The sequence below is a fragment of the Spermophilus citellus genome, assembly GCF_964194105.1.
Source record: "Spermophilus citellus genome assembly, chromosome: 5".
Taxonomy (NCBI): domain Eukaryota; kingdom Metazoa; phylum Chordata; class Mammalia; order Rodentia; family Sciuridae; genus Spermophilus; species Spermophilus citellus.
Genome location: NC_138186.1, coordinates 2,318,858 through 2,341,906, shown reverse-complemented (window position 1 = coordinate 2,341,906; position 23,049 = coordinate 2,318,858). Strand labels below are relative to the sequence as shown.

The 23,049-nt window shown below is 43.0% G+C and overlaps 1 protein-coding gene across 3 annotated transcripts in view; it reads right to left on the bottom strand.

Moving 5' to 3' along the window:
• LOC308649145 (cytidine monophosphate-N-acetylneuraminic acid hydroxylase) overlaps positions 1-23,049 on the bottom strand; it is a 72,065-nt gene that overhangs the window by 31,754 nt on the left and 17,262 nt on the right. For 2 of the 3 annotated variants that reach the window (XM_081294549.1, XM_081294550.1), the window contains exon 3: positions 22,350-22,441. The exons of the other annotated variant lie outside the window; for it this stretch is intronic. In XM_081294549.1, coding sequence (XP_081150675.1) covers positions 22,350-22,441 — 92 coding nt within the window. The remainder of the gene's footprint in view (positions 1-22,349; positions 22,442-23,049) is intronic. 3 annotated transcript variants of the gene reach the window in all.

Sequence of the window (23,049 nt, the reverse complement as noted above, 5' to 3'; positions counted from 1 at the left end):
GGAAAAAAATAGAAAAGTCTTGAACATACTAAGCTGCTTATGACTAGATGAATTTTTTCTTTGCTTGTATTTTTATTTTTCCTTAAGGCACAGTAAACTTTTTAAAAAATAAAAGTATTTTGAAAACCTATAAAAAAACCGAGAAAAGTCTGAAAACCAGGAATGCCCTGAGCTAGTTAAGGTATGGGAAGAAAAGTCATGCACAGATACTATTTGCTGGGAGCCAAAATTCATCCGTTCTGAAGAATGGGTGGTAACACACTTCTTAATGGAGAATGGGCAATGACTCATGCACTCATGTAGGATCTCTAATTAAAAGGGCTGTGTTCATCCTACTTCTCAATTCCTGAGGTATTTGATCCATGTAAAGCTACTTTCTCTTTTATTTGCTCCCTTTATCTCATTTCACTGCTTTACAGGGTGCCCTTCAGAGTATCTGTGCAGAAGGTGCTTTGCGTTGTGTGCATTAAGTCCTATGCCCAATGCAGGGTCTCCACATCAGTAGACCCCCTGATGTTGAGGTCCACGGTGTTGCCAGAGGCACATTCAGTGCTCCTCTCATAACAGTGCTGAGCAGTCCACGGTGGGTGTACATCCACCACATTTTACTTACTCATTCCCCAGATCCTGCCTCAGCGGAATTTCTCATGATGTGAACAGGAGTAGGATTGATGGTGGCTCTGCCAGACCCTTTCTAGAATGGCTGCACCAGCCACGCTCCCAGCAGATACTTCGAGATCCCTACGTCCCTGAGAACATCCAGCGTCGTCTTAGTTTCTATCTTTTTTTTTTTTAACCAGTTAAAAAGTTGTCAAGTGAAATCTCCTGGCTTCATTGGTAGTTTTCTGGTTACTAATTAACTTGTAGTTTTTTGGTTTATGAGTTAAAGAAATATTTTTGTGTGTTTAGTAGTCTGTGGGTTCCTCTGTAAAATGCTAGTTCCTGCCCTTTCTTCCCTTCTTTGTTGCATTTCCTGTCTTGGTCAACTTGAAATACTTCCTATCATCTGCTGGGTATTAATCTCTTGTTGGTTATGGATACTGCAAAATATTGGAAAGTGTCACATGTCTTAGTTTTTTTTTTTTAATCCATGATGCCCTTCCTTAACCCGAAATCCTAGATATTGATGAAATTATATTTGTGAACTTTCATGACTGTCTGAAGAGTTGAGAAGTGCCACACTGTTTCCAAGCCAGAGATGTCCTCCTGTGTTTCTTCTGTAGCTTTGCAACATTGCTCTTCATGTTCATGTGAAGCCTGCTGTAGGTGCAGGCGTAGGAAGTGTGATGTGGGTGAAGGAGTTTAATTAATCAGACCTTTTGCCAGTAACTCAGCGACTTCGTGGCAACACCACTAAATGCAGAGAAGCTCTTATTTATTTTTGTGGTGCTAAGGATTGAACCCAGGGCCTTGTGCATGAAAGGCAAGAGCTCTACCAACTGAGCTATATCCCCAGCCCATCAGTTTTGTTTTTGATAGCAAAAACAAAAACATAAATAGTTTAAATTCCAACAGAGAAAGGGCTAAATGAATTATATGTCAGCACTTAATACGAACACACTTAAAAATTATATATAGGGTCATGAACCTCATAATGATGCTTCATTCAATGATGGGCCACATGTAGACCGTGGCCCCTAAGATTAAATTGGAGAGTAGAATCCAAGATGGCGGACTAGAGAGAGGCAGCATTCTGTGTCACTCCGGGACCTGGGATCCAAGTAGTGGGAATACTGTTTCTCTGCGAGTGATTAGAGAACCCCCGATAGCTGCTGCCACGCAGGTCTCCAAGCCTCAGAGTCAGCACAGGACTACCAGCACTCATCCACGCAGCTCCTCCAGGTGCCCGAGTAGGACAAAGGCATTATTAGCACTCGTGCAGGACACCCAAGTGCAGCCCATGCACAGGAACTCCTGTGTGGACCCCCATCTACCACGTGGGGCTCCTCTGGTCACCTCCATCTTGGGGCATTGCAACCACTGTCACAGTCCCCTATACACGGTAGCCTGAACCTGGGTACACAGCCCTGGATCCAGAGATAGCCACCAACCACACTACTGCACGCCACTGAGCTGCATCTCTGAACAAGCCGTTCAACACCACTGCCTGGCCCCACCTGACCCAACACCCCATTGCTGAAAGCAGTCACCTCCATCTTGGGATACCTTGGTGGCCATCTTTAGTTGGGGCAACTCCTTGCTTGGAACTCTGGCTGGGGCTTAGAAGCAATATCAAGGTACCAAAAGTCCCCAACTCCCTCCTCTCACCAGCAGCTGCTAACCTGGCACAGTGCCTGAGGCTACGCGGCTGGTCTTTAGCTCACAAAACTGGGTCCTGAACTGTCCAATATAAAACAGCTCTCTGTGACTGGGCGCAGCCCCCAGAGTGCAGCCCACAAGATGTCCAGAGAGAAAGGTTCCCAATTAGGAAGTAGAACGGGAGGGGTGAGTGAGATACAGTTTAGAGACTGTTAGAGACCAGGAATTGTGAGGTCGACAGGGATATAAGGAGATAAGACCAGGCACCCACATCACACGAGCAGGCCCCAAAGGAGATCCTTGGACCAACCCTCCCACCCTGATGATCTTCACCATCCTGAGGGTGAGATATCAGCAAACATCAGATGACCCCACCTACTGGATGAGAAGCGAAGCTGGAAAGATACTAACCTCCCACAAAAGATCTTCTTTCCAGATTTCTTTTTCCTCTCTCTCTCTCTTCTCCCACCCTCACATCCCCAACATTTGTGAAACCAAGAATTGGGCTACTGAGGACTGGGATGTCTGAATAGTATGTCACAATGATGTTGTATATTGTTTTATCTCCTATTTTTACATTTTTTACTTTCTTAATATTTATGTTTGTTTTTGTACTCTACTGTCTTCCCACTTATTGTCTCCCCCAAATCACTTTCTCTTTCTTCTCCTGCAACTAACCCAACTTTTTTTAGATTCCTCTTTCACACTTCCTAAGATCTAATAAGTCTGTATCCTCACCTCCTACCCCTCAACATCTCACCCTACACCTCACCCCTGGTTCTTAGTCCACCGCCAGAAACTGTAGACCCTTTTGCAAACCTACTGTTTATATTGTAGATAATAATTGAACTCACCATTTCTGATATTGTGATAAAACCATAAATGTCTCAATAGCAGCTATTTGGTTTAAGGCTGTATATCTTTGCATTGGGATCTGTTCACATTGTTCTCCCCCTTAAGAGAGAGGTCCTGGAAACCTGCAGGGACACCATAAGCCTATAGGGTAAAAACTGTCACACCTCAGATCCCCAGAGCTAGCAGGGAAGGAACATGAACAACATAAAACCACAAGGGAAGAAAGTGCCCCGACAAACCAGGGTACTACATAATGAGAATCCACGGCCAGCACAGCAGAAGAAATGACAGAGGAGCTCAGGGTGTACATAATTAAAATGTTCTGTGAATTAGAGGGTGAGATTAGAGAGCAAATACAGGAAGCAAAACATTACAATTAGGAGATAGAGGTTCTGAAAAAAAACAAACAGAAATCTTTGAAATGAAAAAAAAAACAATAAACCAAATTAAAAGCTCAATACAAAGCATCACCAACAGATTAGACCACTTGGAATACAGGACCTCAGACAATGAAGACAAAAGATAAAATCTTGAAAAGAATGTTGACCATGCAGTGAAGATGGTAAGAAACCATGAGCAGAACATTCAAGAAACATCAGATAATGTAAAAAGACCAAATTTAAGAATTACTGGGCTAGAGGAAGGCATAGAGGTCCAAACCAAAGGAATGAACAATCTGTTCAATGAAATAATATCAGAAAAATTAACAAACATGAAGAATTAATTGGAAAATCAAATAAATACAAGAGGCTTACAGGACACCAAATGTACAAAATCACAACAGATCCACAACAAGGCACATGATAAGGAAAATTCCCAGCATACAGAATAAGGATAGAACCTTAAAAGCCATAAGGGATAGGAATCAGATCACTTATAGGGGAAGACCAATTAGGATCTCTTCAGATTTTTTCAACCCAGACCTTGAAAGCTAGAAGATCCTGGAACAACATTTACCAAGCTCTGAAAGAAAATAAATGCCAACTGAGAAACTTATATCCAGTAAAATTAAGCTTTAGAATTGATGAAGAAATAAAGACCTTCCATTACAAACAAAAGTTAAAAAGAATTTTACAGCAATAAAGCCTGAACTATAGAACATCCTTGGCAAAATATTTCACGAGGAGGAAATAAAAAACAACAATAAAAATCAGCAAAGGGATATAGTACACTAAAGTAAATACTGATCAAAGGAGAAACCAAGTCATGTTAAATACCAAAAATAAACAAAAATGGCTGGAATACAAATCATGTCTCAATAATAACCCTGAGTGTTAGTGGACTAAACTCACCAATCAAAAGACATAGGCTAGCAGATTGGTTAAAAAAAAAAAGACCCAACAATATGCTGCCTCCAAGAGACTCATCTCATAGGAAAAGACACCCACAGACTGAAGGTGAAAGGTTGGGAAAAATCATACCACTCACATGGACTGTGGAGACAAGCAGGAGTGTCCGTCCTCATATAAAATAAAGTAGACTTCAAGCCAAAGTTAATGAAAAGGGATAAAGAAGGACCCTACATACTGCTCAAGGGAACCATACACCAACAGGACATAACAATTATATATGTCCCAAACAGTGGAGCATCTATGTTCATCAAACAAACTCTTCTCAAGTTCAAGAGTCAAACAGACCATGACACAATAATTCTGGGTGACTTTAACAAACTTCTTTCACCACTGGATAGAACTTACAAATAAAAACTGAACTAAGATATCTATAGAACTTAATAACATAACCAATAAATTAGACTTAACAGATAGAGAATATTTCATCCTTCAATGAATAAATACACTTTCTTCTATCAGATCACAATGGAATGAAATTAGAAATCAATGATAAAATAAAAATTAGAAGCTACTCCAACTCCTAGAGACTAAATAATATGCCATTGAATGAACAATGGATTGCAAAAGATATCAAGGTGGAGATTTAAAATTTCTTAGAGGTAAATGAGAGCAGTAATACAGCATATCAAAATCCCTGGGACACTATGAAGGCAGTTCTAAGAGGAAAGGTCATTGCATGAAGTTCCTTCCTTAAAAGAAGAAAAAGTCAATAAGTAAATGATCTCACATTACATCTCAAAGCCCTAGAAAAAGAAGAACAAATCCACACCAAAAGCAGTAGAATAATTAAGATCAGGGCTGAAATCAATAAAATTGAAACAAAAGAAATAATTGAAAAAATTGACAAAGCAAAAAGTTGGTTCCTTGAAAAAATAAATAACATTGATAAACCCTTAGCCATGCTAACAAAGAGAAGGAGAGAGAAAATTCAAATTACTAACATGTGTGATGAAAAAGGAAATATCATGACAGACACTACAGAAATATAAGATAATTAGAAATTATTTTGAAAATTTGTACTACTATAAAATAGAAAAATATCATAGGAATTGACAAATTTCTAGAGTCTTATGATTTGCCTGAACTGAATCAGAATGATATACACAAGTCAAACAGATCAATTTCAACCAATAAAATGGAAGACACCATCAGAAGCCTACCAACCAAGAAAAGCCCAGGAAAAGATGGTACACAGCCGAGTTCTACAAGAAGAAGAACAAATACCAATACTCCTCAAATTATTTCATGACATAGAAAAAGAGAGAATACTTCCAAACTCATTCTATGAGGTCAATTTCGCCCTGATTCCAAAACCAAACAAAGACACATCAAAGAAACAAAACTTCAGACCAATATCTCTAATGAACGTAGATGCAAAATTCTCAATAAATTCTGGCAAGTAGCATGTAAAAACATATTAAAATGATAGTACATCATGATCAATTGGGGTTCATCCCAGGGATCAAGGTTGGTTCAACATATGGAAATCAATAAATGGAATTCATCACATCAATAGATTTAAAATAAGAATCCTATGATCATCTCAATAGATGCAGAAAAAGCATTGGACAAAATACAGCACCCCTTCATTTTCAATACACTAGAAAAACTAGGGATAACAGGAACATATCTCAACATCATAAAGGCTATCTATGCTAAGCCTCAGGCCAACAGCATTCTAAATGGAGAAAGATTGAAGGTATTCTGTGGTGAGCCATTTTGCTGCGCTGCCTTGTGTGGGTGTTGGCTTAGTTCTTGGACAATAACTCAGTGCTTTGTGATCGGCCAGTTCCAGAGCGAGCCGATATGATAATGTGCTGAGTGTTCTAAGAACCAGTAAAAACTGGTAAGAACCAGTTGACCTGTACTTCCTGGCTCTGGGCGCCAGTGCTGAATTTCTTGCCTTATTGGCTGCTGCTGTGTTGCTATGCGCTTTTGTCCAATCACATGAGACTTAGGCCGCGGCTCTAGTATATTAGGGGTGGTCTTTTCGGGCTCAGGGTCCTTTCTCTCAACGAACCATAATGGAAGCTCCCAATAAAGCGTGCTAGAGAAGAATCCTGTTTGTTGTCGTCATTCCTGCCGGCGGGTAGACGCGACAAGTGGTGCCGAAACCCGGGAATTGTCATCTGTCGGCTACGAGGGGACCCCCGATATTTTGCGGGAGGATTCAGAACTTTACACGCGGAGCGGTGGCGCCGGTAAGTAATCCCCTGATCCGGTGGCTCTGGCTTAGTATAGTGCTCTATCATGGGTCAATATCAGTCTGTTTTCCTGAAACCACTAAAAGGGGACAGGAGATTTTGGTGGAGCATCAGGATACTGGGTCAGAGTCAGAGGAATCTAAGCAAGAAAGACATGAAACAAAACAAAAAGGGGATCTAATGCAAAGTTAAGTGAAAGTGCACTCAAGGAACAAAAGGACGTGACTCCAGCGTTAGGAGCACGCCCGAAACTTTATCCAGATTTATCTGCCTTCCGTAAAGTGAAGATAGTTGATTCAGATGAGTCTGAATCGGAAGGCGAGTCAGAAGGCTTTACCCCAGAAGAAGAACAAAGCTTAGAGAAAATGGCGGCTGAATATGAGCATGGCCGCTATGACGCGGCAATGGCCGCTGCCCTTCTTCCTCCGAAGCCTCCAGCGTATCCTGTAGCCAAACAACTGTTGCCACGTAAAGGGTCCGCCCACTGCTCCAGGCGGAGCTTGTGGCTTCATAAAACACAGTACTTGGAGGAAGCTGGAAGAGGAGGGTGCATATCCTGTTGGTGCATATCCTGTTTTTGAAGATGCACAGGGACAGAGATATTTTGAGCCCATTCCTTATAAATTAGTTAAAGATATAGCTGAATCTGTAAGGACAAATGGTGTCACGGCATCTTTTACAATTGCATTGCTTGAACGCTTACATCTTAATGCTATAGCACCAATGGATTGGTATCATTTAGCAAAGGCTTGTCTCTCCATGGGACAATATCTTGATTTTAAGGCATTATACTTGGATGCCGCTATACAACAGGCTCATGCGAATGCAGCTGATGGTCAACAAGCCTGGGATGTGGAGATGCTGACCGGGACAGGTCAGTGGGCCCAAAATCAAAATGTTTATCCATTAGTAGTATATCAACAGATTAATACCTTGGCCTTACGTGCCTGGAAGGCCCTCCCTAATAGAGGTGAAACAATGGGGAATCTTACAAAAATTATACAAGGCCCTGCTGAGCCGTTTTCAGATTTTGTTGCTCATATGCTTGAGGCAGCCTCCAAGATTTTTGGGGACATAGACCAGACAATGCCATTAGTACAACAATTGGTGTATGAACAGTGTACCTCGGAATGTAGAAGGATTATAACACCAATAAAAGAGAAAGGGTTGGATGCCTGGATAAAAGCCTGCCGAGAGATTGGAGGTCCTTTGACAAATGCAGGGTTGGCTGCGGCAGTGGTTGCGGCAACCAAGGGGAGCCGAGGTTCTTCTTCTTCTTCTTGTTTCAATTGTGGTCGTAAAGGACATTTAAGAAAAACTTGTCCTTTCAAAGAACAACCAAAAATGTCATCTCCTCGCATTCCAGGGTTATGTCCAAAATGTAAAAAGGGAAGACATTGGGCTAATGAGTACAGATCTGTTAAAGACATACAGGGAAACCCACTTAATCCTGTGACCGAGTCAAAAAACGGGCATCGGGGCCCCCGACCTCAGGGCCCTCAAATATATGGGGCGCTACAAGAGAATGCACAGTATCAACCATCTTTTCGCCCGACAGAACCCCGAGGAGAGCAACACAAGGGTCTGCAGGGTTGGACATCTGTGCCACCACCAGACTCGTATTAACACCAAGTATGGGAATTCAGCCAATTCCTTCTGACCTTAAAGGTCCATTGCCCAAGAATTCAGTGGGACTGTTGCTTGGTAGGTCATCATCAGCATTGAAGGGATTGGTTGTTACCCCTGGGGTGATTGATCCTGACTTTGACGGTCAGATAAAGATTCTATGTTCTGCACCTAGAAATATGATAGTCATATCCCCAGGAGATAGGATTGCTCAACTTCTTGTGTTGCCTAGTCTTCATGATTATTTCCCTTCTCAGAAGGATGTGAGGGGGGATAAAGGGTTGGGCTCTACAGGAGTACAATTAATAAACTTGTCTTTACAACTAGAAGAGAGGCCAATGTTGGAATTAATCATTGAGGGCAAACAATTTCCAGGTCTCCTCGATACAGGAGCAGATAGAAGTGTTATCAGTGCAAGATTCTGGCCACAGTCTTGGCCACTGCAGTCATCTTCCCATACATTACAAGGGTTAGGTTATGCTAATGCCCCTCTGATCAACACCAAGTCACTCAATTGGACAACGTCCGAGGGACAAAAGGGTACAGTGATACCGTATGTTATAGATGTACCTGTTACATTATGGGGACGAGATATTTTGTCTCAGATGAAATTAGTATTGACCAATGAATTTTCTCCACAAAGCCAACAAATTATGAAAAATATGGGACATATTCCAGGTAAAGGATTGGGAAAAAAGTTACAGGGACAAACAGAACCATTAATGCCTAGTGGAAACAATGGGACCCGGGGGCTGGGTTTTTCGTAGGGGCCACTGGGGAAGCAATTCCCATACCTTGGATCACTGATAATCCGGTTTGGATCCCCCAGTGGCCCCTATCCTTAGAAAAACTCAATGCAGCCAAACATTTGGTAGATGAACAATTGCAGTTAGGACATTTGGAATCCTCTTGTTCTCCTTGGAATACTCCTATCTTTGTTATCAGAAAGAAATCAGGTAAATGGAGATTGTTACATGATTTGAGAGCAGTAAACGCTCAAATGCAGTTGATGGGTTCTATTCAAAGGGGCCTGCCTTTGTTATCTAGCCTGCCAAGGGAATGGCCTATAATTATAATTGACATCAAAGACTGTTTCTTTTCTATTCCTTTATGTAAACAAGATTGTCAAAGATTTGCATTTACTTTGCCTAACATTAACCATGAAAAGCCTGATGAAAGGTATCAATGGAAGGTTTTACCTCAGGGCATGGCAAATAGTCCCACTATGTGTCAACTTTTTGTGGGAGCTGCCATACAACCTATCAGAGACAAATTTCCTAAACTGAGAATATGTCACTATATGGATGATATTTTGCTTGCAGCACCTAATGATGCTCTATTAGAGGAAGCTTTTGCCTCTATGATTAAATATTTGGAAGGAGCTGGCCTTCATGTAACACCCGATAAAATCCAGCAAGGTGCTGTTGGGCATTTTCTAGGAGCTACAATAGACTCCAAGGTTATTAGACCTCAAAAGATCACTATACGTACTGATCACCTACAAACTCTTAATGATTTTCAGAAATTGCTTGGAGATATAAATTGGATAAGACCTTATTTGAAAATATCTACACATGAATTACAACCTCTTTTTGCCTTGTTAGAAGGTGATTCACAACTTTCCTCTCCGCGAGAGCTGACGCCTGAGGCTCGAAAGGCTTTACACCTTGTTGAGCAAGCTCTTCGCTCTGCACAATTACTCCGAGCAGTGCCCAACCAGCACATTCAACTATTAGTTTTGCCATCAAAAAATGCTCCTACTGGAGTTTTGTGGCAGGATGGGCCACTGCTCTGGATTCATCATTCTTCTATTGCTCATAAGACTATAGCTCATTATCCAACCATGGTGGCTAGTATTGCTTTACAAGGAATCAAATTGTCTGTTACTCCTTTACGTTATAATATGACTGCTTCTGTGGAACAAAGTAACAGATTGTCTAGATTTTTACAGGGAAACTGGACTAAAGAAGGAGAACGGCTCACTCAAGAATTGCTGTCTCAGATTGCCAACGTGAATGGAACACGTGTGGAGCCTCTTTCTGTTGCAGACTTTGCCTCCTGGGCCTCTTCTATATTTTCCTACTTTAAAGAGTGGGTAGGGGTTGGGTTATTCGGTATTATGCTTCTTTTTGGCCTTGTCTTATGCCTTTGGATGATTTGTCGTATGCGGCGCACGCAACAAAGTGATAGGGTCAAGGTGGTTCAGGCACTCGCTGCATTGGAAGCTGGGGCCTCCCCACAAATTTGGCTCGCCAGCTTGGCAAAATCCTAAAACCCCTGTTTTGATGTGGATGGCCTTTGCACACCAAGTGACCTTGTTGTCATTGCACCTTGGAAGGCTTCCATGTCTTAGGAAGACAGCCTTTGCACTCTGAAGGGTAAATGTTGCCCATTGCACTCAGAAAGGTGACTTCCTCGTTTGGCCTTTGAATGCCACCCTTGATCGGAGGGGTCATCATGAGGACACTTCCTAGATCGGGTGAATTTTAAATGGTTCAAACAAAATAAAAAAGGGGGAACTGTGGTGAGCCATTTTGCTGCGCTGCCTGGTGTGGGTGTTGGCTTAGTTCTTGGACAATAACTCAGTGCTTTGTGATCGGCCAGTTCCAGAGCGAGCCGATATGATAATGTGCTGAGTGTTCTAAGAACCAGTAAAAACTGGTAAGAACCAGTTGACCTGTACTTCCTGGCTCTGGGCGCCAGTGCTGAATTCCTTGCCTTATTGGCTGCTGCTGTGTTGCTATGCGCTTTTGTCCAATCACATGAGACTTAGGCCGCGGCTCTAGTATATTAGGGGTGGTCTTTTCGGGCTCAGGGTCCTTTCTCTCAACGAACCATAATGGAAGCTCCCAATAAAGCGTGCTAGAGAAGAATCCTGTTTGTTGTCGTCATTCCTGCCGGCGGGTAGACGCGACAGTATTCCTTCTAAAAACTGGAACAAGACAGGGATGCCCTCTTTCACCACTTCCATTTAACATAGTTCTTGAAACACTGGCCAGAGCAATTAGACAGATGAAAGAAATTAAAGGGATACACATAGGAAAAGAAGAACTTAAATTATCACTATTTGCAATAACATTCTATACATAGAAGATCAAAAAAATTCCACCAGAAAACTTCTAGAACTAATAAATGAATTCAGCAAAGTAGCAGGATATAAAATCAACACCCATTAATCAAAGGCATTTCTATACATCAGTGACAAATTCTCTGAAAGAGAAACTAGGAAAACTACCCCATTTACAATAGCCTCAAAAAAAAAAATACTTTGGAATCAACTTCACAAAAGAGGTGAAAGACCTCTACAATGAAAATTACAGAACACTAAAGAAAGAAATTAAAGAAGACCTTAGAAGGTGAAAAGATCTCCCTTGTTCTTGGATAGGAAGAATTAATATTCTCATAATGACCATACTACCAAAAGAACTATATGGATTTAATGCAATTCCAATCAAAATCCCAATGACATTCTGCATAGAAATAGAAAAAGCAGTCATGAAATTCATCTGGAAAAATAAGTGACCCAGAATAGCTAAAGCAATTCTTAGCAGGAAAAGTGAAGCAGGTGGCATCACTATATCAGATCTTAAACTATACTACAGAGCAATAATAATAAAAACAGGATGGTATAGGCACCAAAACAGACTGGTAGACCAATGGTACAGAACAGAGGACACAGAGACAAACCCACATAAATTCAGTTATCTCATATTAGACAAAGGTGCCAAAAACATACACTGGAGAAAAGATGGCCTCTTTAACAAATGGTGCTGGGAAAACTGAAACTCCATATGCAACAAAATGAAATGAAACCCTCTCTCTCACCATGCACAAAACTCAACTTAAAGTGGATCAAGGACCTAGGAATTAAACCAGAGACCCTGTGCCTAATAGAAGAAAAAACAGAAACCCAAATCTTCATCATGTGGGTTTACGCCCTGACATCCTTAATAAGACTCCTATAACACAAGAAATAAAACCAAGAATCAATAATTGGGATGAATTCAAACTAAAAGCTTCTTCTCAGCAAAATAAACAATCAGTGAGGTGAATAGAGAGCCTACAGAATGGGAGCAAATCTTTACCACATGCAGATCAGATAGAGCACTAATCTCTAGGATATATAAAGAACTCAAAAATCTTAACACCAAAATAACAAATAACCCAGGCAATAAATGGGCCAAGGAACTTCTCAGAAGAAGATATACAATCAATCAACAAATATACAAAAAAAAATGTTCAACATCTTTAGTAATTAGAGAAATGCAAATCAAAACTATTCTAAGATTTCATCTTACTCCAGTCAGAATGGCAGCTATTATGAAGACAAACAGCAATAAGTGTTGGTGAGGATGTGGGGGAAAGGCACATTCATACATTGTTGGTGGGACTGCAAATTGGTGCAACCAATATGGAAAGCAGTATGGAGATTCCTTGGAAAACTTGAACTGGAACCACCATTTGACCCAGCTATCCACTCCTCAGTTTATACCCAAAGGACTTAAAAACAGCATACTACAGGGACACAGCCACATCAATGTTTATAGCAGCTCAATTCACAATAACTAAACTGTGGAACCAAACTAGATGCCCTTTAGTAGATGAATGGATAAAGAAACTTTGGCATATATACACAATGGAATATTACTCAGCAATAAAAGAGATTAAAATCATGGCATTTTCAGATAAATGGATGGAGCTGGAAAATATTATGCTAAGTGAAGTTAGCCAATCCAAAAACCAAATGCCGAATGTTTTCTCTGATATGAGGATGCTGATCCATAATAGGGGTGGGAGGTGGTGAGCTTGGGAGAAATGGAGGAACTTTAGACAGGGTCAAGGGGAGGAAGGGGAAAGGAGGGACATGGGGGTGGAACAAGATGGACATCATTATCCCAAGCACATATATGAAAACAGGAATGGTGTGACTCCACTTTGTGAACAACCGGAGCCATGAAAAATTGTGTCCTGTACGTGTACCATGAATTGAAATGCATTCTGATGTCGTGTATAACAAATTAGAACAAATGAATAAATGTTTTAAAAAAGATTAAATTGGAGCTGAAAAATTTGTGTCACCTAGTGAACCCATAGCTGAAGAGCCAAGAAAAAAGGGAGCCCTCCGAGAAGGGAAAGGGGAGCTCCTAAGACTACGCAGGAGCTCTCAGACCTCCACCAGCTTCTTCAAAAGCTAAGGATCCAGGTCTCCAGCCCCAGAGGTCCTCACTAATAGGATGTTCACAGCCTGTTACATGCTAAAAGCAAATCTGTGGCCAATAAAAGAACTAACCAAGGAAGCTGCCATGGACCACCTTCTCCAGAGCGCAAAGGTCTTTTAGTCTCTATCCACTGCGCTATTGTCACCGTTCCCGCCCAGAACTTCCTGCTGGACCGAGCAGCTGGAGGGCCGGGCTGGAGGGCCGGGTGTGGTGAGCCTGACCCTGGAGGACCCCTGGGTGTGTGCCTTAGCCAGTCACAAAAACCAATTTAAGTCAAAACAAACAAAAACCACTTTAAAGTAGAAGAAAATATGTACAAAAAAGAGGAGAGAAAATACTTTCCTACAGCTACACAACTGTGTTTGTGTTTTAAACTAAGTGTTGATAGAAAGAGACAAAAAAAAAAAAATGTTCATAACGTTAAAAAGTCAGCGTCAGCCAGGGGTGATTCTTTTTTTTTTTTTTTTTAAAGATAGAGTGAGAGGAGAGAGAGAGAGAGAGAGAGAGAGAGAGAGAGAGAATTTTTAATATTTATTTTTCAGTTCTCGGCGGACACAACATCTTTGTTGGTATGTGGTGCTGAGGATCGAACCCGGGCCGCACGCATGCCAGGCGAGCGCGCTACCGCTTGAGCCACATCCCCAGCCCCAGGGGTGATTCTTAAAGAAAACTCAGTCTGTGGATTCAGCGCCATCCAGGCCTGCGCACCCAGCCCCGCGCCTGCATTCCTGGCCCCAAGCCTCCACTCCCAGCCCTGAACCTCCAGCCCTAGGCCTCCACTCCAGGCCCTAAGCCTCTACTCACAGCCCTGAGCCTCCAGCCCTGAGCCTCCACTTCAGGCCCTGAGCCTCAACTCCTGGCCCTGCGCCTCCACCACCGCATGCACCTCCACACCAGGCCCGAGCCCCCACTCCCCGCCCCACACCTCCACTCCAGGCCCCACACCTCCACTCCCAGCCCTAAGCTTCCAGCCCTGACCTCCACTCCAGGCCCCAAGCCTCGACTCCTGGCCCCGTACCTCCTCCATCGCGTGCGCCCATCCAGGCACCATTTAAAGACCCGGGGACTATTTTTACTGTCCTTCTCGGCGCTTAGACACACAAATACCCAGCCTCGTGCGGTAATTGCCTGCAGTACCCAGGAGCCGAGGCTGCCCTGTGCAAGCCGGGAGAGAGGCAGGCCAGGCCGTGGGACTGTGTCCACCACCTCTGCACCGTGGAGGTGGCGAACTGCCCTCTCAGCACGCGCCCCGCCGCCGAGCCGGCTCCAGTGGACAGTGGACAGCGACTGATCCTTATTATAACGTGAACAGGATAAACCTCAAAACGCAGAAATAACCCAGGGTGACTACAACCATTCGTCACGTGAAGCCCGAACAGAAGGCTGGAGAGTGGAGCAACTGGACAGAAGATCAACGGGAAATAGGAGACTTGACCAAGACCCAACCCGGCCCAGAGAACTCTCCACTCAAGGACCGCAGGACTCACGGTCGATCGCCCCAAGGACCTGCGGAGCCGCCTCCCGCACAGACCATCTGTCAGGCCATAAAACAAGTTCCAATCCACTTTAAAGGTACAAAAACATATAAAATACGTTCTGTAACACAATAAAATGAAAGTCGATACCAACAAGAGAACAACATTGGGGAATTCACAAATGTGTAGATATTGAACAACATAGTTCTAAGTAACAAATTGATTGATTAAAGAAGAAATCATGAGAGAAATTACAAAACACATTGGTCCAGGCATGGTGGTATACTCCCATATTCCCAGCTACTTGGGAGGCTGAGGCAGGAGGATCACAAGTTTAAGGCTGGTCTAAGCAACTTAGTGAGACCATGCCTCAAAACAAAATATAAAAAGGGCTGGGGCTATAGCTTAGTGTTAAAGCACCTTTGGGTTCAATCCTTAGTAGGAAGGAAGGAAGGAAGAAAAGAAGGCAGGCAAGTTGGCCAGAAATTGAAACAAATGTAAACTCAAAAACAATATGTCAAAACTAATGGAATTCAGCTAAAATAGTGTAAAGAGGGAAATTTATTCCTGTACACATTTACATTAAAAAAGAAAAATCTCAACCTCTTACCTAAGAAACCAGAAAAATAAGACCAAACAAAATACAAAGCCAGCAAAGGAAATGATAAAAATCTAAAGCAGAAATAAATAAAAAAGTCTAACAAAACAGAACATCAATAAAAATAAAATTTAGCTCTTTGAGAAGACCCACAAATTGAGAAAACTTCAGTTAGACTGAGCAAAAAAAAATAGAGGTTTCTAAATTATTCAAATCAAGAATAAAAAAACAGGACATTACTGTTGATCTTACAGAAAAAAAAAGATTACAAGGTAATATTATGAACAATTATACACGAACAGAATAGATAACCCAGGCAAATCGGAGTAATGTCTAGAAAAAATTAACAAATTAAAAAATCAACCTAAGTAGAAAGAGAAAAATCTGAGCGGACCTCTAACTAGAAAAAATTTTAAACTAGTTGTTTTTTTTAAAATATCCTGCAAAAATAGGGTCAGGCCCAGATGATTCCACTGGTGAATTTGATGAATAGTTTGAATTATCACCTGTCTTTCACAAGGTCTTCCAATAAACAGAAGTAGAGGGAACACTTTCCAACCCATTCAATGGGTCAGAAATAACCCGATAATAAAGTCAGATGAAGACATTTCAAGAAAAGAAAAACAAAGACCAGTATTTCTCATGAATATAGGTACAAAAAGTCTTAGCCAAATATAATTTAGGAATATAAAGGTTAAACATGGCCAAGAAGGGTTTATGCTAGGTGGTCTCAATATTCAAAAAAATCAGTCAGTATAATACATTCCAAAATAAAAGGAAAAGAAAATCACATGGTCATCTCAATTGATGCAAAAAAGGCATTTGACAAAATACAGCACCGTTTCCTGATCTAAAAAAGCAACAAGGAAACTAATAATAAAAGGGAACTTCCTCAATCTGATAAAGGAAAACCCCATTGTTGTTTTTCCCCTAAAGGCAGGAACAAGACCAAGAGTCTGCTCTGGCCACTTCTTCCTGGAGGTTTTATCAAGCCACTGGGCAAGAAAATGAAATAAAAGACATCCAGAGTGGGAAAGAAGAGGTAAATTGCTTCTCTTCACAGAGGACACCATCTTGTGTGCAGAGCATCCAAAGGTCTCCACTGGGAAACTGTTAGACTCAATAAATGAGTTCAGCAATGCTGCAGGACACAAGGTCAACACAAGGTCTATGATATTTCTGTGCATTAGTAATGAACAGTCTTAAAATGAAACTCACAAAACAATTCCATTTACAATAGCACCAAAAAGTACAGAGTGCTCAGGAAGAAGTTTAACAAAAGAAATACAAAACTTACACTCCAAGAACTATACAACATGGTTGAAAGAAATTTTAGAAGACTCACAAGGCATCCCATTGGGGCTGGGTTATGGCTCAGTGGTAGAGTGCTCGGCTAGCACATGTGAGGCACTGAGTTCAAGCTTCAGAACCACATTCAATAAGTAAATAAAGATTTTGTGTCCATCTATAACTAAAAAAAAAAATTTTTAAAGGCATCCCATGTTCATGGATCAAGAAATATCCATGGTTGGTAATATTCAGATGGAAATACTCCCTCAAATTAACAGATTGAATATAATCCCTATCGAAATTCCCATTGCCTTTAATATTTTTTTCAAAAAGTCCAAAAGCTGACTCCAAAATTCACATGGAAAAATCAAAAGATCCACCCAGAAGAGCCAATCAGTCTTGGAAAAGAAAACCGAAGGGCTCACACTTCCTGATTTGAAAATAAACCCTTTCATTGTGATCGACTGATTTTCAACAAAGTTGCCAAAATATTTGAGCCTCTTAGAAGATCAGCAGGAAAGATGGAGAATACAGAGTACAGGAGAGGATGTGGAGGAGGGGAGCAATCACACCCAACTAATGGGCATGGGAAAGGTGTGGAGCGGCAGAAGCACCGTAACAGTCCTCCAGGTGACCACAGGCTGCCTCGTGACCCCACAGTCCCGTTCCCAGGTGTACGGCCAACAGAACCACCCAAGTGTCCGCGTGAAAGTTTGCACATGAATATTTACAGCAGCTTCACTCATCCTCGCCTGAGTGGGATGTAGCCACGGGAAGCAAGGTTTGGCCACTAAAGACAAGGACATAAAGATGTGACACTGTGACACAGACCAAACTTGGACACACTACACAAAGTAAAAGGAGCCAGACACGTGTTGCAGTACCCTGAGTATGTGACATCTACAGAAAAGGAAAACTCATGAAGACGGAAAGCAGATTTCTGGTTGCCAGGGGCTGGGAATAAAGAGAATGCGGAGTGACCACTGGGTCACAGGGTTTCTCTTTGGAGAGATGAAATGTTTTGGAATTAAGTAGTGGTGGTGGTCGAGTAGCTGTGTGAATATGATACAAATCATTAAACTGGACACATTAAAAAGGGTGGATTTTATGGTACATGAGTTGTTTCTTGAAGAAGGAGAAGAAGGAAGAGGAGGAGAAGGAGATGGTGCAGGAGAGAGGGATGGCGGCAAAGTCTGGAATGAGATATATCAAAACGGCTTCCACGAGGGAGAGCAGGTGACCTCTTCTCACTTCTGCCTTTCTGATTCCCAACTTTCTGATTATGGCTCTATATTTTTTAATGATGATAAAACCCCATACTAGTTGAGAGCCTGCTCCGAGGTGGACTGAGCCCACCGATTTCTTGGGACTCGTTATGAAATCATTTCAGTCTTGGCAGCACTGGACTGAAGAGGAAGCTCTGTTTGCAGATCTTCCCAGTCCTCAGTTGAGCAGAAGTTGAACTTCCTGGGGGCTGGCCATTTCCTGGGCCACCACCTGCTGCCTCCTCTGGCTTTGCCCTTTACCCACCAGAGCCATGAGCACCAGCCCCCTCCATCGGCTCCCAGCCTTCATGGCTTTTCCAGCTGAACCGACTCCATGCAGGTAGGGAAATCCCTCTTTCCTCTCCCGAGGATACACGAAGGTTACTTGAGACATACACACCCAGATAAATCATCATGCTCTGTGCATCAAGTACTGAGAATTTAACAAGTGCTAATTTTAAAATTCTTAAGATGGCAACTAACAATATCATTTCCACTTTGCATTTCTGGAAACTGAAACACACAAAGCATCACAGAGCTGGGACTGGAAGGCAGTGTGGCAAGCCCATCACTTTCCCCCCACCAGGGTGCTATGGCGGCTCTCGGAGCTCTTGTCTAATAGACCTCGCAGTTTCCAGAAAAGCACCTAAACAGCTCTAGATTTCCAAGTAATATGTTCACAAATCTGCTCATTTCACTTCTGCAAACTAATGGTATTCATGCCTAAACCTACGTATCTTGTCAGTTAATGCCAGATAAATTTAATAATATTTACACAGCCCAATAACCAGTTCCTAGTAACGAGACTTGTCTGCGGGCTTTCCAGGCCTGCTCAACAGACCTTGTCGACGTTCACTGGGGAAAACAGGTGGTGTTCTGGTGTCCCTTTTGAGAGGTGGAGGGAGGATGAATTTGTAGCCAAAGCAAATAGCAACTGTCTCCAGAAGAGCACTCTATCTCCTCGGGGTGAAGGATGTGCCCCTCAGCAGTGGCTCTCTGCTCCTAGGGGGACTGGGAAGATGCCCAGGTCCTTTCATCCCTGTACAGGTCCTTTCCTTTAGAGATGGTCTCACAGAGATGCGTGGGTGGAAACGGCCCTGGTGTACCATCTCCTATAGTATGGTCATAATAATGTGAGCCCGAAAAAAATGTAAAGATGGAATAATTGAAGTCCACAGTCCAGAGTCCAGGGCCCTGCTCAGCCACTGCCGCAGGTGACCACCACTTAGCCTGCCTTCTATCACCCATGCGTGTTTGTGCACGTAGATCTTTCTCAGAAATGGGATATATTGCTGGGCATAGTGGTGCACACCTGTAACTCCAGCTGCTCAGGAGGCTGAGGCAGGAGGATTGCGAGTTCAAAGCCAGCCTCAGCAAAAGTGAGGCACTAAGCAACTCAGCGAGACCTTGTCTCTAAATAAAATGCAAAACAGGGCTGGGGATGTGGCTTAGTGGTCAAGTGCCCCAAAGTTTAATCCCTGGTACCCCTACACACATACACAAAAAAAGAAATGAGATATACTATATATATTATTCATAACCCGATTTTTGTTTGAGGTATCAAAAATATGTCTTATTGTTTTAGTTTATTCAATTGTATCACTTTAGTATCTATCAGAACTCTCGTGATTAATTTGTATTCGATTTTTCTCTTCTGTAAATAGATCTGCATCGAGGCCTTGCACTGATGATCTCCTTGAGATGCGTTCTGAGATGTGGGCTGGTGAGCCAGAAGGAAGGCGCAGGCCTAGGTGTGCCAGGAACCCCTGGAGGGTTTGGGGTTGGAAAGCCACGTGAATGGATTTGGACCTTTCAAAGATTAGACGGGATGATAACAAACAGAGGGAGACAGCAGACCTAGATACAGGAAGGCAGACATTCAGGCCAAAGGTTAGCACTAAGAGGAGGGTGAAGACAGTGGCGAGGAGAGGTGGACCTGGGCGTCTCCAGACAGCCAGCATCATTTGATTAGTGAGTGAATCTGGGGTGTAAGGAGAGGAAACTCAGGATGACTCCCAGGCTTCGTGTAAGTGGTAGGTGTTGTGCATTTATAGAGAGGGGGAAGGCTGGATGGGGCAGTGTGGAGGACAAGTCGAGTTGTGCATGAAGTATTCAGTTTGGGTTGTGCACTTACAAGCCTGCTAGAAGTGCAAGATACGTTAAATAAGTAGTTGGATGGCAGAGGGCAGAATCGAGCTCAGGGATGAGGTGAAAGCCAGAGGCAAACTTTGTTTGTTTGTTTTTTTTTTTTTTTTGGTGGTGGGGATTGAACCTGGGGCACTTTACCACTGAAACACATTTTAATTTTCATTTTGAGACAGGGTCTTGGTATGTTGCTGATGGTCTCACTAAATTTCTGAGGCTGGCTTCCAACTTGTGATCCTCCTACCTCAGCCTCCCAAGTTGCTAGGGTTCCAGACATGTGTCACTGCACCCAGCTCAGGGCAAACTTTCCAGTCAGCATCTGAGTAAAGACGGTGTTTGGGGCTGTGAATGTAGATGTGATCACTTACATTTGTAAGAAGTTGGATAAAGAGAACTGAGGAGAGAGTTCCAGGGCAACCCAATGTTCCAAGTCCAGCAGAGCCTGAGAAGGGGCGGAGTGTGGTGCGAATGGCAGACAGGACTGCAGGAGGCAGAGTGAGCTCTGAGCTCTGATCCCGGGGACAGAGCAAGTTAGGTGGCACCTTGGAGTGGAACTGACGCTGCAGAGCTGTGGTGGGCGCCAGTCAGCTGGCTTTGGAGTAGGGCAGTTACCCTGGATTCTCTGGCTGAGCCCCCAAGTAATCATTAGGGGCCACCCTCAGTGGGAGGACCAGCAGAAGAACAGGGGGGATGTCATGGCAGAGCAGGAGCTGCCATGTGGCTGGCTTCAAAAACGGAGCAGGGAGCTTGGACAGGCTGGAGACAGCCAGGAAATGCTGGTCGCCTAGAGTTTCCGGAAGGGAACGCAGCCTTGCTGACCCCGCGGTGAGACCCCTGCTGGACTCCGGAGATGCAGGGTGAACACTAACGCCCTTGCGCAGTTCTAAGCCCCAGTGACAGCTTGTGGTAGTTGCAAATAGGAAACGAATACAGAGACCTTGTCCCCCCAAATGCCAAGAGGAGGCACACCAAGGGGAAAGCGAGCCCCTGTGCCGCACGGACCGGCAAATGACCCCGGGGTGGCCGCGGGAGCGCAATGGCCACCTGACAGCACAGTGTTAGTGGAGTAGGAGGGACAGAAGCTCAAGCAAGAGCAAACAGGAGGCGAAGGAGCAGACAGCGAGTGTGGACACCTGTCACAGGGTCCGGCTGTCGAAAGGTCGCAGAAGCGGGAGTGGATGCGGGGCGAGTGAGGGCTTCCGTGACCTAGCAACTGAGGCTCAGCCAATCGCAGTAGGCGAGCCTCTAGCCAATCGGAGGCCGAAAACCTCAAAGGATTCATTCTGCAGCCAACTTCGTTGATCCTGCAGGTGGTTCCCTTTTTTCTTCTGGCAATAAATACCACCTGCACAAGCGGTGGGATACTGTCCAGAATTGTAATAAAGCAATTGTCATCTGCAAGATACATCTGTCCTGACTTCGTCCTTCGGAAGAAGAGAGGCAATTCTTCCCTGTGACTGAGCTTCCTATTCAGTCCTTCCCAGGCAGGAAGGAGGAGGGTGGAGGGGACCCCGCGCTGAGATCTCGGGGACTCAGTTCCTGTCTGTGCCACGAGGAACCAGCTAGTTTCGTGCCCTTCACTTCCCCTCAAGTTGTGAACTTGGATCAAATTGTTGAGAAGATCTACACACGACACAGTTTATCTTTTGTCTCTTCACAGGTAAGATTTCAAACCTACTATCACAGGACACTGTATCTCTGTTGAGGGACCTCCCAGGACATCCTTGTTCTTAGCTCTTTCGGACTTGGCTTAGCCAACCACTGCAGGTGATTATTGTCTCATTCACATTGACTCTATCTTATCCGTCTTTGTAGCTTTCTATATCTAGCACAATATTTATGTGTTAAAGTCTCAACGATTATTTACCAAGCCAATGAATGAATGAAGGGCTAATTTGGAGAAATAGCCAACCTATTTTCAATGTTGGTTATTTAAAAAGAACTCTAACAGTTTAAAACCAGAATTACCCAAAGCTTCGGATGAGCTTAGAGATAGTTCAACATGAAGGACCCCAGTAGGGACAGTAGCAGAGGACATGAGTGGATACAGTTGCCATTTACCCAGCTCATCTTGACAGAAGCTCCCTGGAGGGTTAGTATACTTCATGGTGCTCACATCTAACTTCCAGTTGTGCTTTGTGCATTTAACAGACCTGGGTGAAAAACAAAATCATACTTAGGCTAATGAAAAAGTAAAAATAAAAATTAATTTTGATTAGTTTTAGATGCACTCTTTGACCATGAAATTAAATTAGTTGGGTGAATACAAAATTCAAGAAAGAAAAACTATTCATGGCTGATCCTGAAATATCCAAGGAAATATACTCTAATCATCAAAAGGTGATTAAAAGAATGAAGATAAACTGCATGTCAAAAACTGATATCAATAAGACAGCAGAATTAAGTAGTCTCCAAAACAAAGGAGCCTCTTCTGTTCAGGAGAGTTAAGAGAATAACATTGCCTGGGAACAAAGCAGTGTGAGATCAGGACGAGCCACCTCAGTATTCAACTGCCCCATCTGCAAGAACACTAGAATGTGTTGTTTATCTGTAATTTGAACTTATTGTCTCTTTAGTTGCTTTTTCAATCCCACTTCATTATGAGACTCAAACTGTTACCCAGCAGGGCTACCACCCCATGTACATTATATTTTCCCCAGCAAAAGAAGCTTAGCAGAGCTAAAGGGGTGTGGTTGAAGGTGGTTATAGACAATTTCATTTCTTCTCTTTATTTTAGTAGTGTTTCCAATGAAGCCTTAAC